This window comes from Plecotus auritus (genome assembly GCF_963455305.1).
Source record: "Plecotus auritus genome assembly, chromosome: 7".
NCBI classification, from domain to species: domain Eukaryota; kingdom Metazoa; phylum Chordata; class Mammalia; order Chiroptera; family Vespertilionidae; genus Plecotus; species Plecotus auritus.
In genome coordinates, this window is record NC_137774.1 from 1319594 (window position 1) to 1337807 (window position 18214).

The 18214-nt window shown below is 64.4% G+C and overlaps 1 protein-coding gene across 1 annotated transcript in view; it reads right to left on the reverse strand.

Moving 5' to 3' along the window:
- RNF213 (ring finger protein 213) overlaps window positions 1-18214 on the reverse strand; it is a gene marked incomplete at its 3' end in the record, with an annotated part of 87659 nt that overhangs the window by 32167 nt on the left and 37278 nt on the right. Inside the window, 11 exon segments of the mRNA XM_080680866.1 lie at window positions 347-492; window positions 1061-1252; window positions 3828-3966; window positions 4060-4213; window positions 4479-4603; window positions 4926-5033; window positions 6480-6598; window positions 8124-8219; window positions 10294-10427; window positions 12120-15758; window positions 17360-17515. Of these exon segments, the coding sequence (XP_080536992.1) occupies window positions 347-492; window positions 1061-1252; window positions 3828-3966; window positions 4060-4213; window positions 4479-4603; window positions 4926-5033; window positions 6480-6598; window positions 8124-8219; window positions 10294-10427; window positions 12120-15758; window positions 17360-17515 (5008 nt within the window).

Consider the following 18214-nt stretch of genomic DNA (forward strand, 5'->3'; position numbering starts at 1 on the left):
GGGGCGTGCAGGAGGCAGCCGGTCCACGATTCTCTCTCCTCATGGATGTTCCCCTCTCTCCCTCTCCCTTCCTCTGAAATCAATAAAAACGTATTTAAAAAAGGGAAAGGAAAGCAAAGGTCAGGTCATTAAGAGGGGAATACTGGTTCTTCTGGAACGCTGACGGCCGATCCCTCGCCGTGTGACAGCACAGCCTGGCGCCGGGGGCTCAGGAGGGACCCAGACAGCCGGCCCGATGCAGGCCCTGTGCTCCTGTGGCCGCGGACACCTCCCGAGCCCCGGCCCTCGCCGGGAAGTCACGTGAGGACGGAGCGGGCTCGCCTGCTGCCCACCGGCCCCGGCGCACCTGCGGCCGCCGAGATGTACCGCGCCTGCACCCACAGCTCTTCCACGTAGTCGCGGATCCGCCAGCCGAACGGGACGGCGCCGCAGCCCTCCCCCGGGCGGCGCGCGTGGCTCTGCACCAGGATGTGGGCCATGTCGCTGTTGGACCTGCAGCCAGCATGTGAGACGGCGCTCAGACGCCAACAGGGGCCACCCCACAGCCGGCCTCTCCGCCCCGGGGGCCTGGGCTCCAGACGCCCCCAAACAGACCAGGGCAGAGAGGGGTCACGCGGGCCTGCCGGGACCTCGCGTGCCCCCTGCGGCTGGGCTGCGACTGGGAGAGGGTGAGTCTGGGTCTCCCCGGCGTCCCGAATCCCAGGGCTCTGCTCTCTTTACTAACCGTGCGCCCCAGAATCCAAGCCCCGCCCCCCAAAGTGCAAGCGGAGAGCTTTGGGGAGGCCCCCTGAGCCTGAGCCCTGCAGGAGTGGGCCTGGCCGGGGCTGAGCGGCCCCACGCGCAAGGGGCACGGGGCACCCTCGTACAGATGCGCCGGCGACACCTGCCGTGACCAGTGGCGAAGGAGGCAGAGGTCTCAGAGTCACGGCTCCCGGGGCTGCGAGGACCGCCAACCTGCGGCTCTGAAGTCAGCGAGCGCCTGGGCGTCCCACGCGGGACAGACACTCGGCCGCCGCGCGCGGGCTCCCCCACCCCGCACGGAAAGAAAGCCGCCGCTCACCTGGCGTCGTTGGTCACGAGAGGGATGTTCAGCAGGTTGACGTCACTGAAGATGAACATCCAAAGCTCTCGGACCCAGGCCGGGGCGTCGGGCTTGGCCAGCAGCTCCAGGTTGCTGTCCCTGTCGATGACGGCCACCATGCTGGCCAGCAGAGGGGTCACCGCGCCCTGGACCCGCTTCCAGAGGGTGTGCCTGCAGCGGGCAGAGGGCGGCGCCCGGGTCAGAGGGGCCGCGGGGAAGCGCACGGCCACCAGGGCTGTCCCCGTGGCTCCGTCCATGAGATCCGTCCCGCCGTGCCCGCTGCGCGGTTTGTATGAAACACGGCGAGCACCTGCCGTTCTCCCGAGAAGCTCCCGGACGGACGCCGAGACCCTGCTTCCCGGCCACTGTCAGCAGTTTGGCTCAAACCCACAGACACTCTTCCCAGGCCTGAATGCTTTCTACGTTAACGAGGGCGGGGCCACACGAACACACGTGAGAAGTCACGTGAGGACGGAGGAGGGGCCACGTGAAGATTGAAGGGATGTGGCCAGGAGCCAAGGAGCCCCAGGAGCCTCCAGAAGCTGAAGAGGCAGGAAGGACCCTCCCTGGACCCCCCGAGGGAGCACAGCCCCCCGACACCCTGATTTCAGATTCGGGCCCCAGAACGGGGAGAGCCCCTCTTCCTGTTGGGTTAGCCCGTCTGTAGTCGTCGGAGCAGCAGCCCCAGGAAACAGATCCCTCCTTGTCCCTCCTTTTGGGGCTTTGAGCGGGTTCTGAGAACAGCTGAGCCCTGTGCCCCGGCAGGGGGACCCCTAGACCGCTCACTGCGGGGCTCACAGGGAGACCCATCCCTGTGTCTGTGCCTCGGCCCTGCCTCCCGCTCCCCCGGGGCTCCTGGGCGGTGGCCGTGCAGTGGGCGCAGCTGGCAGGCTGCTGGGTGGGAAGCGCAGGCCACGTGGCTCAGGGACTCCCCGTCGCCTCGCTGAGCCCCCACTGCAGGATGGTGCAGGCCCTCCCCGGCCCCCGAATGAGTCCAGCCTGGGCCTCCGCTGCCTGGAGCACCTGGGGTGACAAGCCGACAGCTGAGTGTGGTGCCCATATTCTAGACGCCAAAACGGAGGCTCAGTGAGGGGGAGCCAAGGTCCCTACCCCCAGCCCACCTCCCCCTCCACTCAGCGGCCACCTGGTTGCCATGGTGTCGGAGGAGGAGATTCCTGAGAAGCCATCCCAAAATACACACCCGAGGGCCCTCCTTCCTCATCCCTCTCTCCAGGTCACAGCCTCCTTTGGGGCAGGTGGGCGGGGCCTCTTCCCGGCCAGGCAGCCAGGAGCAAAGGAGGCAGAGGGTCCGGGTAGTGGGTTCTGGGGCCCCAGCCTCACCCAGCAGATCTCCTGGACCTGGGCTCCGTCGCCCTCCCACAGCTCCCCGGCCAGGCGGGCTCTTTCCTGCCTCCCTGCCTTCGCTCATGCAGTTCCCTCCACCTGGAATGCCCTTCCTCGTCCTGCAGGTCCCAGCTCGGCTGTGAGTCCCCCGGGAACCTTCCCCGAGTCCCTCGGGGCTCCCCCTGCATCCTCACCCACCCCAGTCACAGCTGTTTTCTGGATGATGCTCTCATGGGGTGGTGAGGTCTTGGGGATGCTGGCTCTGCCTTTGTACCCCAGCCCCCGGCACAGACAGGTGCTCAGGAAATCCGGAGGAAGGGAAGGAAGCAGGGAGAGAGCGGAGCAGAGAAACACCTCTCAGGATTGGAGCGGATCTGGGCCGTGAGCACCTGGCACGGGGCTGGGCACGGAGCAAAGCCCACTCCCTCCCGCCGCCTCCCCCTGAGCCTGGGCCCCAGCACCTTCCGCCTCCTCCCATTGGGACCCTGCTCAGGGGCCGCCTCCACACCCGCAGGCCTGTGTCTGCGGCCCGTTAGGGTGCGAGGTGATGACACCGGGAGGCAGACGGGCACTCGGCTTCATCAGGAGCTGGTGCGTTAGGGGAAAGGCCTCCGTTCCCGGAAACCCCGGGCTGTGCGAGCTCGCCAGCGCCTGAGGGCCGACCGTGAGCAGGGCTTTCCCACTGCACACTCCGCAAACAGCGCCTTAGCCGAGGCCGTTCCCTAAAACAGACGGAAGCCGAGCGGCTTGGGGCGAAGGGGTGCACGCTGAGGGCGCCTGGGAGGCGGACCGGAGTCCCCTTTCCCCTGTGGCTCTGGGTCAGGGGAGATGGGGGTTGGGGTGGTCCTGGCGGTGGGAGCGGGCGGCCAGGAGAGAGGGGAGCCCTGGGGAGAGTCCGGGGCTGCAGTATTTCCAGAACCGCGTGTCCGTGCCCGTGTGGCTGGGCCGACGAACTCCTCGTTCCCAGCAAGAAGCCGTCTAGACACACACCAAACCGAAAGCGGGTCCTTGGGAAAATCCTAACGACCTTTAACGCTCTCAGAAGGGACAGTTCAGGGGACGTAGCTCTTGTTTAAAGGAAATATCTCTTCTATGAGCTCAGGGATCCCATCGGCTTCTCTTTCTCTTTAGTGAAATTCACGTTAAATTAAATTTAAAATGGCATGCGAGATGTGATCGCCATGGTTTTATCAAGTCCCCCCAGCCCTCGGCTCCTCGCCCGGAAATCTGTGCATCTGCAGATGAACTGAAAGGCAGTTCTGACCTGCCCGCCACCCGCCGGCCTATGACCCGCCGGCCTGTGACCCGCCCGCCTGTGATCCGCCGGCCTGTGACCTGCCCGCCACCCGCAGGCCTGTCGCCGCCCACCCGCCCGCTGGCAGCCCGGGGCTGCGGTCAGTACCTGAAGGTGCCGGCCTCCTGCAGGGCGTCGGGGTTGCCGGCCTCCTGTGCCACCCACTCCTTCCTGCTGAACACGCAGCTCTCCTCCTGCCGCCGCAGCAGGTCGTGCAGGCGCACCTGGGCCGTCCGCGCGAAGGAGGCTGCGAGGCGGCAGAGGGACGCCGTCGGCCTCACGCCGGCCCCCCGGGCCCCCCGGAGCGGGCGGGAGGGCCTGCTCGGCGTGGGGGGCTCACCTTGGCACGCGTCGCCCGCGTCCTCGCCCAGGAGGCCGAGCAGGATCTCCACGCGCCGCACGTTGCGCTGGCCGCCCTCGCCCGGGTCCCGCAGCAGGCCCACCGCGCTCTGGACGCAGCTGCGCAGGAGGCTGCCGCAGTCCAGCGCCGGCCGCTGGGGACACCAAGGAGCTGCCGTCAGCCACGGTCCCCCGCACCCCGTCCCCCTGCCCAGCTCCCCTCAGAACCCCTGCGAGGGGTCGCGTGTGCTCGGGACTCGGCCGGGAGACAAGGAGGAGCCACGTGGGACCCCGTCCTGGGTGCCGCCCGCATGCACAGCGGGGAGGGAAGAGCGCGGGCCGACCTGCCGCGGCGTCTGCCCCTCGGATCCCCCGGCGCCCGCAGCTCCCGGAGGCCCATGGAGCGAGAGCTGCACTCACGTGGCCTCTCCGGGCCTCGGGACCGTCCACCGCCCTGCCCGCCGCGGCCGCGGCCCCGGGTTCATCTGTGTCCACTTCCATCGCCTCCTCCTGGTCGCGCCTGGCCCCGTGTCCCTCCTCAGCTGCTGCGGAGGCAACCCCGTCAGGCCACGGGCCGCCCACTGCGTCGTCCCCGAGGGGAGGCCCGGGCGCGCAGCTCCGCCTGGGGGCCACCCGGGGTCCTCGGCGGGAGGCCTCTCCGGGGTCCCACGCGCTGAGGCCGATGTAGGGACACAGAGTGCCCCCGGCCGCGGGCGCTCACCGCTGCGCCTTCCGCACCCCCTTCCGCACCCCCAGACACACACACCGTCTCCGGTGGGAACTGCCTGCCCGGGCCTCCCACGCTCGCCTGCCCCCGCGCTCCGGACACGGCCGGCCGCCATGCGCCCAGGGCCTCCCGGGACGTACGCTGGGGGTCAAACAGCTGGCTGATGGTCACATCCTGCAGCTGTGTCACGTCGGCGACCATGGTCGTGGATCTCCGCAGGTCGTCGATGTGCACGGACCGCCACAGCCCTGCGGAGGCAAAGCCACCCGTCTCGGCGCCCTGAGCCGGGAGCAGGGACAGGCCCCGTCCCGCGGCCGACACAGCCCCGAGGGAGCCGCTCGTGTCCTGGGGTCTAAACCCCCGACCCAGCCCGGCCGGCGTGGCTCAGGGGTGGAGCGTCGACCCATGAACCTGGAGGTCACGGTTTTTGATTCCCGGTCAGGGCACAGGCCCGGGTTGTGGGCTCTAGGTGGTGGTGGTGGTGGGGGGGTGCAGGAGGCAGCCGGTCCATGATTCTCTCTCATCATGGATGTTTCTTTCTCTCTCCCTCTCCCTCGCTCTCTGAAATCCATAACAACATATTTTAAAAATGAAAATAAAATAAAATTCCCCCCGACCCAGCTAGCATCTTCAGCTCCTCGACCCGACATCCGTGCCAGCCGGAGACCCCCGCGTGGGAGGGCGGCCTGCGCGGTGCAGCCTCGCGGTGGGCGCGGCTGGGCCTCTCTGCTGCCTGCGGGGTATTAGGCGGACCGTTCTAGAACGTCAGCCTTCTCACCTAGAAAACACTTGGTGAGCCATGAGGGAGGAGGGAGCGGGAGAGGTGGTTTAAGACAGCACCCCGCGCCCCCCGCCCCCCGCCCGTAAAGCAGGTATAAAGTATCAGTGTGTCCATCACTGGTGCCTGGGGAATGCCTTCTCTGCGCTTCCCATGTAGACACGGTGAGGCCCTGGCCGGTTGTTCAGTGGTTAGAGCATCAGCCCGAGGACCGTGGGGGTTTGACTCCCGGTCAGGGGCACAGGTCCAATCCCCGGCCCCGGGGTCCAGGCCAGTGTGGGAGGCACCAATCGATGTGTCTCTCTCACTTGATGTTTTTTTTTTCTCTCTCTCTCTCCCTCCCACTCTCTTTAAACTTTTTATTTTTATTATTTTTTTTATTTTTATTTTTTAAATATATTTTATTTTCTTACAGAGCGGAAGGGAGAGGGATAGAGAGTTGGAAACATCGATGAGAGAGAAACATCGATCAGCTGCCTCCTGCACACCTCCCACTGGGGATGTGCCTGCAACCAAGGCACATGCCCTTGACCGGAATCGAACCGGGGACCCTTCAGTCTGCAGGCCGACGCTCTATCCACTGAGCCACACCGGTTAGGGCCCTCCCACTCTCTTTAGAAGTTAATCGGAAAAACATATCCTTGGGTGAGGATCAACCGAAAATGGAAAAATAAAAAACGAAACGGGGCGGATCCCGGGACATGGATGCAGCGTTCACAGGGAGCGCTATGCGCTGAGCAGCGAGCACGAGGTGGGTGCTCCGGGCAGGAACCAGCGGCGACAAACCCAGCGGCATGTGGGATGAGTACCGCGGAGCCCAACACCAGTGTCCTACCGCAGGCTTGCACCCGGAGGCCCCCGCGAGGAAGAACTCCTCGGCCTTACGTAACCACAGTCTCCAACCCGTCCGTCCTACCTCCATGGAACCCCACGTAGGACGCGCCGCTTCCCATCCGGGACAGTTTCGTGATGAAATAGACAGAGATGCAGGCCTTCTTTCCTTGTACCTTGTTGATTTCGTTGATGGCAGAATACCTATTTTTTTAAAACCAACACGCAAAACCACAACAAATTGAAAAACAAACCAACGGCACAAATCGATGCAAAAAAACAAAGCCGGGGCCCCCAACACTGAAGTCGGGAAGTGGCCGGAGGGTGTCCTAGGAGCTGGCTGGCAGGTCCAAGCTCAGGGTCTCCCTATTTTTTTTTTTAATAATTTTATTGGTTTCAGAGAGGAAGGGAGAGGGAGAGAGAGAAACATCCATGACGAGAGTCATGCATCAGCTGCCTCCTGCACATCCCACACTGGGGATCGAGCCCACCACCCGGGTGTGAGCCCTTGACCGGGAAGCGAACCCTGACCTCCGGGTTCATAGGTTGACGCTCACCACTGAACCAAGCCGGCCGGGCGGCCTTCTTTGTTTTAAACAGACGTGCGCCCTTGTGGTGATCCCTCTTCTGAGAGCGCGGGCCCGTTCTCCCTAAGAGGCGTATTTTCCCGCTATCCCCGTGTCCCTTGGCATTGAAGAGGCATTTCTTCTGGATCAGAAACCCCTCCCCTGGGCTCCGCGATGGCTTCCCGAACCGCCCCGCCCCCGAGGGCAAGGCTGGAGGGACTTTGCATTCCCAGCAGCAGGGTCTCAGGGACAGACCGCCAGGGGCCAGAGGGGGCCATGACACGAGGGACAGGGAACGCGGTTCTAAAAGCCTCGCCTGTCCCCGACAGACACTATTAACCAATCCACGAAATGCGGATGAGTCCTTGCTGGTGTGGCTCAGTGGATAGAGCGTCGGCCTGCGGACGGAGGGGTCCCAGGTTTGATTCCGGTCAAGGGCATGTACCTTGGCTGTGGGCACTTCCCAAGTGGGGGGGGTGGGGGTGCAGGAGGCACCTGATCGATGTATGTTTCTCTCTCATTGACGTTTCTAACTCTCTCTCCCTCTCCCTTCCTCTCTGTAAAAAAATCAATAAAATATATTTTTAAAAAAAAAGAAAGAAAGAAATACGGATGAAATCACTTACGTCCTGTTCCTGCCCTTGACCTTGCAATCATTCACATCGTATCGTTTAAAACTAATCGTGACCCGAACAGGCCTGCAGACATCCCTTCACATCCTACTGACCCTCCAGCACAGCGGTCGGCAAACTCATTGGTCCACAGAGCCCAATACCAACAGGACCACGATGGACATTTCTTTGGAGAGCCACATTTTTTAAACGTAACCTTCTTCTAATGCCACTTCTTCAACACAGACTCGCCCAGGCCGTGGTCTTTCGTGGAAGAGCCACCCTCCAGGGGCCAAAGAGCCGCCTGTGGCTCGCGAGCCGCGGTTTGCCGACCGATCACGGCGCTAGCGTTTACACTCCCTGCGTGTCTCCCTGTTGGTGTTGTTCTCAGCCTGGCCCCTCTGCTTCCCGTTCCCCCGTCCCCCTGGCCCGCCACGGGGAAGATGGGAGGGGAGAGCCGGTTTTGTTTTCATTTCTGCGTGAGCTCCGATCCCGTCCCGTCCCGTCTTCAGGGGGGCACCCCCAGGCGCCGGGAGGAAAACTGGAGCGAACCTGGCCGAGGCGATGAGCTGGGCGCTGTGGACCCCGTCCTCGAAGTCCGTCTGGATGATGAGGGTCTTCTGTGTGGCCGCGCTCGCCAGGCACTTTCTGGGAACAAGAGGAAGCACGCAAGTCCTCTCTCCGTCCGCAGCGGGTGAGAAAGGCCCTCCCGCCTGTCCCCCTCCTCCCCCCCACCCCCCCGCCTGTCCCCCTCCTCCCCCCCACCCCCCCGCCCCCCGCGATGGGAACTGTAAGGGCGACCACTCAGCTACTCAGGTGGGATTCTCTCCCCAAGGGGGTGGGAACCCGCGGGGAAAGAATGGACCCAGTACACGCGGCCCGATGAGACCGGGACCAGGATTCAGAGCAGGACGCCCACCCAGGAGACAGCAGCGGGGACAGGACGCACACGGGGGGTTTAGCGAGTCCCAGGTCCTCACGCTCGTTCCCCAACGCTGCCGGCAGCACCGTGGTCGCTCCAGCCACGTGGGGACGGAGCCCGGAGGGAGGGACGGGAGGAGGGACGGCGGGGACGGAGCCGGGAGGGAGGGACGGGAGGAGGGATGGGAGGAGGGACGGCGGGGACGGAGCCCGGAGGGAGGGACAGGAGGAGGGACGGCGGGGACGGAGCCGGGAGGGAGGGACGGGAGGAGGGACGGCGGGGACGGAGCTGGGAGGGAGGGACGGGAGGAGGGATGGGAGGAGGGACGGGAGGAGGGACAGGAGGAGGGACGGCGGGGACGGAGCTGGGAGGAGGGACAGGAGGAGGGATGGGAGGAGGGACGGGAGGAGGGATGGAGCCCGGAGGAGGGACGGGAGGAGGGACGGCAGGGATGGAGCCGGGAGGAGGGACAGGAGGAGGGATGGGAGGAGGGACGGGAGGAGGGACAGGAGGAGGGACGGCGGGGACGGAGCTGGGAGGAGGGACAGGAGGGATGGGAGGAGGGACGGGAGGAGGGACAGCGGGGACGGAGCCCGGAGGGAGGGACGGGAGGAGGGATGGGAGGAGGGACGGGAGGAGGGATGGGAGGAGGGACGGGAGGAGGGACAGGAGGAGGGACGGCGGGGACGGAGCTGGGAGGAGGGACAGGAGGAGGGACGGGAGGAGGGACGGGAGGAGGGATGGAGCCCGGAGGAGGGACGGGAGGAGGGACGGCAGGGATGGAGCCGGGAGGAGGGACAGGAGGAGGGATGGGAGGAGGGACGGGAGGAGGGACAGGAGGAGGGACGGCGGGGACGGAGCTGGGAGGAGGGACAGGAGGGATGGGAGGAGGGACGGGAGGAGGGACAGCGGGGACGGAGCCCGGAGGGAGGGACGGGAGGAGGGATGGGAGGAGGGACGGGAGGAGGGATGGGAGGAGGGACGGGAGGAGGGACAGGAGGAGGGACGGCGGGGACGGAGCTGGGAGGAGGGACAGGAGGGATGGGAGGAGGGACGGGAGGAGGGACGGGAGGAGGGACGGCGGGGACGGAGCCGGGAGGGAGGGACGGGAGGAGGGACGGCGGGGACGGAGCCGGGAGGGAGGGACGGGAGGAGGGACGGCGGGGACGGAGCCGGGAGGGAGGGACGGGAGGAGGGACGGCGGGGACGGAGCCGGGAGGGAGGGACGGGAGGAGGGACGGCGGGGACGGAGCCTGGAGGAGGGACGGGAGGAGGGACGGCGGGGACGGAGCCCGGAGGAGGGACGGGAGGAGGGACGGGAGGAGGGACGGGAGGAGGGACTGAGCCCGGAGGAGGGACGGGAGGAGGGACGGGAGGAGGGACGGGAGGAGGGACGGAGCCCGGAGGAGGGACGGGAGGAGGGACGGCGGGGATGGAGCCCGGAGGAGGGACGGGAGGAGGGACGGGAGGAGGGACTGAGCCCAGAGGAGGGACGGGAGGAGGGACGGGAGGAGGGACTGAGCCCAGAGGAGGGACGGGAGGAGGGACGGAGCCCGGAGGAGGGACGGGAGGAGGGACGGGAGGAGGGACGGCAGGACGGAGCCTGGAGGAGGGACGGGAGGAGGGACGGGAGGAGGGACGGAGCCGGGAGGAGGGACGGGAGGAGGGACGGGAGGAGGGACGGCAGGACGGAGCCTGGAGGAGGGACGGGAGGAGGGACGGGAGGAGGGACGGGAGGAGGGACGGGAGGAGGGACGGAGCCCGGAGGAGGGACGGGAGGAGGGACGGCGGGAAACTCACCGAACCTCTTTGAGGAACGAGTGCTCGGTGTCAAACTGCTGCAGCGACAGGATGGTGGGGTTCAGGGAGCTGCTCACTTCCGACGCCAGCACCTCGCAGTCGTGAGAGGTGAGCAGTCTGGAGAAAGTGGTGACCTGCAGGGTCAGGGAATGCAGGCTGTTGGCACGTCCCCGGGGCTCGGATCCCGCAAACGCGCCGACGGTCAGCCAGCACCTTCCGTGGGCTGGCGCGGGGCTGCTGGCACACGGACAGCAAAGCATCCAAACCCCGGGTTTTTAAGGACGAGGCAGGGCGGAGGGGAGCAGGGCGGAGGGGAGCAGGGCGGAGGGGGGCAGCGCGGAGGGGGCAGGGCGGAGGGGGCAGGGCGGAGGGGAGCAGGGCGGAGGGGAGCAGAACCCGGGGCCAGGGGCAGTGGAGGGAGGACGCCCTGTCCCGAAGGCGGGGTCTCCTCCCCAGGCGCGGCGTCTCTTCCTGCTTCGGTCCCGACTGGGAAGTCTGACTGTCCCGCAGGCTCCACGCAAACGGCGGTTCCTCCCTGGCGACCTTGCTTCACTGTCAGGTGGCGCTCTCTGCCGCCACTGGGTCCCCGCGCAGCGCACCCGGAACTCTCCCTCTCCCGATGGGCGTGCTGCCCCGGCGGCCGCCGCCCCCCGCCCTGGGCCGGCCCGACGGCATGACAGTCACGTCCTCCAGGGCTGACGGGGGCCCCGAGTGGGATTTACCCCCACCCCACACCCCCTCCCAAACTCGCCGCTCATCCAGGACCCTCCGTGGGGATGGACTGGACTTCCAGCCGTCCAAGGAACAGCTCGGGAGTCATCCCCCCAGACTCCTCCACCACCCGCGGCCCTGAGCCGGGGCCGGCCGTTCCCTCCGCCCGTGTATTCCTACCTCCAGCTCTCCACCCGCCCCCACTTACCTGGCAGGCTCCGGCAGCCTCCACGCTGGTGTGCCTGTTCTATGACACTCTCACCGCCCCTTCCCGCCTCTCAGCACACACCCCTCCCTGCCTGCCCGCCTCCACAGGAGAGAGCGGGCTCTCAGTGCCGCCGCCGCCGCGCCCTCCCTGGAGCCTCCCCGGGGTCGCTCCCCCCGCCTCGCGGCTTCGCGCGTGAGGCTCCGTCACGGCCCCTCCTGGTCTCCCGCCCCGGCTCTGCTGCTTCTCACCGACACTGCGATACTTTCCCAACCGCCCTTCCCAGGCCCTGGGGGGCCAGCTCTTAAAGAAGATGCTGCCTGGCCCGGCCGGGTGGCTCAGTGGGTGAGCGTCGACCTAGGAACCAGGAGGTCACGGTTCCATTCCCGATCAGGGCACAGGCCCGGGTTGCGGGCTGGATCCCCAGGGTGGGGCGTGTAGGAGGCAGCCGATCCGTGATTCTCCCATCACTGATGTTTTTCTCTCTCTCTGCCTCTTCCTTCCTCTCTGACATCAATAAACGTATTTTTTAAAAAGTCTCAACCTGCCCTGACCGGTGTGGCTCAGTGGATAGAGCGTCGGCCTGCGGACTGAAGGGTCCCGGGTTCAATTCCGGTCAAGGGCATCTGCCTTGGTTGCGGGCACATCCCCAGTAAGGGGCGTGCAGGAGGCAGCTGATCGATGTTTCTAACTCTCTATCCCTCTGTCTTCCTCTCTGAAATCAATAAAAATTTATTTTAAAAAAATAAAAATAAAAAATAAGAAAAAAAAATAAAGTCTCAACCTGTCCTTTTCTGATTCCTAGACCCGGACCGGAACCGACTGGGGAAGAACCTTGCCTTTTGGACTCCAGGGACCAAGGACTCTGAGGTGGAAGGTGGTGAGGGTGACAGCGCGGGGAGATAATCACCTCCGTGAAGACGGGGTGGCGCTCCGGGCGCGGCCCGCGGAGGTGAGCCTGCAGGAAGTCCGCGAAGGAGTCGTGCCGCTGCCCGTGATAGTATTCTCGCGCCAGGGCCTGCGCGGCGCTCTGGCCGAGCGCGGACACGCCGAGCCGGACGATGGCGTCGGGCGTGGCGCAGTCCAGCAGCACCAGCTTGGCGTCCTCCAGGACCTTCCGGTAACGCTCCTGGCTCGGGTCCCCGGGCCCGAGCCGCTCGATGACCTGGAGCACCACCGAGGCACAGGAGTCCTCGTGGTAGCCGACGAAGACGTCCGAGGGGCTGTACCGGGCGTGGGCCCGCCCCGCCTTGACGTCGATGAACGCGTCCACCCAGCCCTTGAGCTCCTCCACGAGGCGCCGCTGCCACGGCTCCAGCACCGTGTTGAGGTCCAGGTAGTGCTTCTCCAGCCGGTTGATGAGGGGGATGGGGAAGTGCTCGCACACCACGTCCTTCTCCTCGATGACGAGGAGGCGGAAGTCGGGGTGCACCCGGCACTTGACCCGGTGGGTCCCCAGGCCCAGGTCCACGTACTTCTGGCCCCCGAGGTAGACGTAGTACTGGTTGAGGGCGTCGTACAGGCTCTCGTAGAGGTTCTGCAGGTTGAGCAGCACCACGGTCCTGCCCGTCTCCATGCAGATCTTCACGCGGTTGATGTTCCTACAGATCTGCGCGTACTCCTGGTCCCGGGGGAAGCTGGACCCGAAGATGATCTCGGGCTGCTGGTCCTCGCCGAACAGCGTCTGCTGCAGGATCTGCAGGGCCACGTAATTCCTCGTCAGCACCAGCAGGTAGCGAGACTCCGGGTCCCCTGGCCCCGCGCCCGGCGCCCGCTGGAGGTCGCCGTACAGGTTCTGCCGGATCAGCTGCAGCGTGCTGACCTCCTCGGGGAGCTTCGCCTGGGGCAGGTGGGCCGCGAAGATGTCCAGGGCCCGGATCTCGTCTTTGCCGCTGAAGTTGCGGAGCACGGCCTGCGCGATGTCTCGCGGCGAGACCGTCCTGTGGGAGGCCTGGGCGGCGGCGAAGACCATTTTGATGAGGCTGTAGTAGTCTCGGAGGCCGAAGAACTCCTTGTCCTGCTTCGCGCACACCGCCTCGTAGGCTCTGGCCAGGGGCCGGAAGTACCCTTGGATCCTCTCCTGCACCAGGCGCTCGGACGCGCAGATCCCCCGGGCGCTCTCAACGAGCTCCCTCTGGCTGGGGCTGCCGCGGGACACGAAAATGCCCCGGTTCATCTTGGCGGGGTCCAGGGCCCAGTTGGAGATGCCGATGAAGCCCACCTTCTTGTGGGGGGCGGGGTCGTCTTCGATGCACCCGTCTTCCAGCAGCGGGTGCAGGGCCTTGAGGGGCATCTGGGGCGAGTCCTCGGCCAGGCCCACCTCGTCCAGCACCACCACGGACACGTACTGCTCCAGGTCCCGGCCCTGCTGCATGCGGGCGCAGTGCTTGAAGGTGCCCACGATGCCCTGCGGGGTGGAGTGCGGGCTGCACTGGAACGACACCAGGTAGACCTGCTTCAGGCTCCGGAAGAGCTCCGAGGGGGCGGCCGGGCCTTGCATGGCGTCCGCCACGATGGTCTTGGCCAGGGATTTGGAGCTGCCGGGCTTCCCCACCAGGAAGAGCGGGATCTTCAGCTCGATGCAGATGACCATCATGAAGACGTTCTCCTTCAAGGCCAGGTTCTTGGCGACCGTTTTCCTCAGAGACACGCCCTCCAGGAAGAGGTCCTGGGTCCGCGCGATGGCGTCCAGCACGGCCTTGCTGCTGTCGTAGGGCGGCGGGAGGAACGCGCAGATGGCTTTGCGGTAGGCGTCCTGCTTCTCCAGGGAGGCGTGGTAACACACGCCCACGGCCAGCACCAGCGACCAGAACACCGGGTCGCTCTTGGAGCCGGAGTCGGAGTCGGAGGAGTCGGCGTCGGAGGGGCTGTCCCCGCCGGGCTCCCCGTGGGAGGCGGCCAGCTTGGACAGCAGCATCTCGCTGTGGTCGTAGAACCAGCGGAAGACGCGCACGCAGCGCTCCACGTCCCGGAGGCTGACGAAGCTGCACTCGTTCTCCCGTCTCCGCATGAAGCACTGGGAGGCGTAGAGCACGTCGGCGATGGCGCGCGTCTGCCCGGGGCCGATGGGGGTGCCGCCCACCAGCCTCCGCACGATCTGCTGGATGTACTTCCTCTCCGCGGCGTTGTTCAGCTGCCCGAAGTCCCACACCAGGGGCACCAGGCTGGGCGGCAGCGCGTGCACCCGGTACACCAGCTGCCGCAGCGGGATGGAGCCCAGCCGGTCCGCCGTCTCCTCGGCGCGCACGCGGTAGCCCAGCCCGGCCGCCTCCAGGCGGGCGATCATCTCCGGCGAGTGCTTCCGGTAGGGGTTGCAGGCCGCGATGACGTGCAGGCCCGAGTCCTCGGCCAGCGGCTGGCCGCCCGCCGTGCGGTCACACAGGACCTCCTTGATGCAGCTGACGGCGCCCGTGGTGTTGGCCTCGTCGAAGAACAGGACGGTGTCCAGCCCGTGGTCGCTCCTGTTGAGCTGGGCGAGGGCCTCTGCCGCCAGGACTTTGCCGTAGATCGTGTCGGCGCTCGTCCCGCCGTGGACCTTGACCAGCTGCAGGGTCTCGGCGTCGGCGCCCCCGCGCCGCAGCTCGCTGAGGAAACGGATGAGCCGGGTCTTGCCGCAGCCGGTCTCCCCCATGACGATGACGGGGATCCCGCAGCGGAAGCGCATCTCCACGGCCAGGATCTTCAGCATGTTGTCCGTCGTGAGCTCGTAGGTGTCGTCGGGGTCCACCGGCCACTGGATGCCCAGCGCCAGGCAGAGCCGCTCCAGCTTCTCGTGCCGGGGCAGCGCGTCGAAGTCCACGTTGAAGGGCACGCCCTGCAGCAGCAGCCCCTCGTACAGCTCCCTCGTCAGCACGTCCCTCTTGATCACCCTCTTGCTCGCGGGGTCCACGGCGTCGAAGGCGCCCGTCTGGTTGGGCTCCAGGTGGAAGCCGATGAAGGTCATGGAGGTGCGGTCCCCGTTGAAGAACAGGTACGGGTGGGGCTCCGACTCCCACCGCCGGCGGAGGGAGAACGGGGCGATGTCCTCCTCGGTGACCCCGTCCATGGCGACCGCGTGCGCCCCGGGGCTCTGGTCTGACATGCGCAGCGTCGGGGTGGCGAAGTCCCTCGCCATGCAGATCATGAAGGTCACCACAAAGTCCTTGAAGCCCCGCAGCGTGTCCCCGACCGCCACGGGGTTGCAGAAGATGGAGGCCTCGCAGTCCCTGAGCTGGCAGTTCAGGAAGCGGGCGAAGTTGCGCAGCTCCGCCCAGGACGGGTCGAGCACCCCGCAGTACAGGAGCAGGTGCTGCAGGCACTCCTGCGGGGTGCCCTCCACCCGGTCCTTCTGGTACGTGAACGCGTCCAGGTTCCGGTTCGGGTTCTGATGGAACCGTCTCAGATACTGGAAAGGTCTCTGGAAGGTCTCGCTGCAGAACTCGGTGGGGTCCATGCCCGGCTCCCTGCAGTGCCGCTCGGGGCTCAGCTCCATTTCCATCACTTCTTTGGGGGGCCGGCAGGTGACCTTGGGGAACACGTCCAGCAGACTAAACTGGGGGGCGCGTGTCCTCTGGGAAGGAGAGAGGGTGAAGAAAACCGTTACGAGCTGGATTTCCCAAACACAGGCTTCTGTCTGGCCGGCGTGGCTCAGCGGTTGAGTGTTGGCCAACGAACCAGGAGGTCACCGGTTCGATTCCCGGTCGGGGCACAGGCCCGGGTTGCGGGCTCCATCCCCAGTCGGGGGTGTGCAGGAGGCAGCCGATGCATGGTTCTCTCTCCTCATAGATGTTTCTCTCTCTCTCTTCCTCTCTGAAATCAATTAAAAATATTTTCATATAAAAACAAAAAAATACCGCCAAAACCGGTTTGGCTCAGTGGATGGAGCGTCGGCCTGCGGACTGAAGGGTCCCGGGTTCGATTCCGGTCAAGGGCATGGACCTTGGTTGCGGGCACATCCCCAGTGGGAGGTGTGCAGGAGGCAGCTGATCGATGTTTCTCTCTCATCGATGTTTCTAGCTCTCTATCCCTCTCCCGTCCTCTCTGTAAAATATCAATAAAAAATATATTAAAAAAAATACCATGCTTTTGGCGTTGGAACCTTCTGCGTGGTCTATCGGATAGGCCTGCGTGAAAAACCACGTTTCTAGAAGCGATGCCAGCAGACGCCCGGCACCGGTGGCTGCCCCGCACACTCAGGCTCTGTGGCAGCTGCTGTCCCTCACGGAGGTGCTTCCACCTGAGCCCCCGGAACGAAAGCTCCCCGTTACGCACGAGTGCGCGAGCATCCAGCTCCCTTTGGCTGAGAAATCCATGTGACGGCCCTGGCCGCTGTGGCTCAGCGGGTTGAACGTCGTCGCATGCACCGAAAGGTTGCAGGTTCGATTCCCGGTCGGGGCACATAGCCAGGTTGCGGGTTTGACCGCGGTTGGGGTGTGTGTGGGAGGCAACCGATCCATGTTTCTCTCTAACACAGATGTTTCTCTCTCTCTCTTTCTCTAAAATCAACAAAAATGCCCGGCTGGCGTGGCGCAGGGATTGAGTGCCAACCTATGAAGGTCAAGGTTCGATTCCCAGTCAGGGCACAGGCCCAGGGTTACGGGCTCGATCCCCAGTAGGAGGTGTGCAGGAGGCAGCCGATCAATGATTCTCTCTCATCACTGATGTTTCTATCTCTCTCTCCCTTTTCCTTCCTCTCTGAAATCAATAAATATATATATATATATTTTTTTTTTTTAAATATATTTTATTGATATTTTACAGAGAGGAAGGGAGAGGGATAGAGAGCTAGAAACATCGATGAGAGAGAAACATCGATCAGCTGCCTCCTGCACACCTCCCACTGGGGATGTGCCCGCAACCAAGGTACATGCCCTTGACCGGAATCGAACCCGGGACCCTTCAGTCCACAGGCCGACGCTCTATCCACTGAGCCAAACCGGTTTCGGCAATAAAAATATATTTTAAAAAAATAAAATAAATAAAAACATATCCTCGGGTGAGGATATAAAAAAACAAACAAACTTTCATTCCAGGCATTTAAAACAAAGTACGTTTAAAGATGGATTTTTCTTGTCGAACCCTGCGCTTAGCCGCCTCGCGAAGGCAGAGGTGGGGGGTGGCGAGCATGTAGGCAGGCGCCCACCCCCGACGGGACAGGCCCTGGGTGCGCACCAGCTTGGAAGACCTCGTGGGCAGCGCCGAGTGGCCCTCCAGGATCTCGATGACGTATAAGTGGCTCGGGCTCCGAAGCCACATTTTCCCGTTCGAGTCCATTAAGTACTGCAGCACCAGGAGCTTGAAGAGAAACGCCCAGACCCCAGCCTGCACCTGGAGAGAGAACCACACGCGATGTCATTATTTACCCACAAGCCCTGGCTGGTGTGGCTCAGTGGACGGAGCGTCGGCCTGCGGACTGAGGGGTCCTAGGTTCAATTCCAGTTGGGGGCACAGGCCCGGGTTGTAGGCTCGATCCCGGGTGGGGGACGTGCAGGAGGCAGCCAATGATTCTCTCTCATCATTGATGTTTCTCTCTCTCTCTCTCTCTCTCTCTACCTCTCCCTTCCTCTCTGAAATCAATAAAAATATATTTTTAAAATTATATATATTTACCCAAAAGACCAGCCCCTGCCCTGAGGACCTTTTTATTCTGTTCTTGGACACGATGGGACTGAATATCAAGTCATGCTATGCTAAGGAAATTCTTTTTTTTTTTTTTTAAATATGTGGGTGTGTTTTTTATTTTAGAGAGAGGAAGAAAGAGGGAGAGAGAGAGAGAAACATCCATGATGAGGGAGAATCATGGATCGGCTGTCCCCTGCACGCCCCACACTGGGGATCGAGCCCACAACCCGGGCCTGTGCCCTGACAGGGAATCCAACCGTAACCTCCTGGTTCATAGGTGGACGCTCAACCCCTGAGCCACGCCGGCCGGGCGATAAAGCATTTTTTTGTGATGGGAAGGAGGCGGGACGGGACGGGACGGGGGAGCCACCGTGTCTTTCCCGCCGTGGCCGCTGGCGGCGGCCC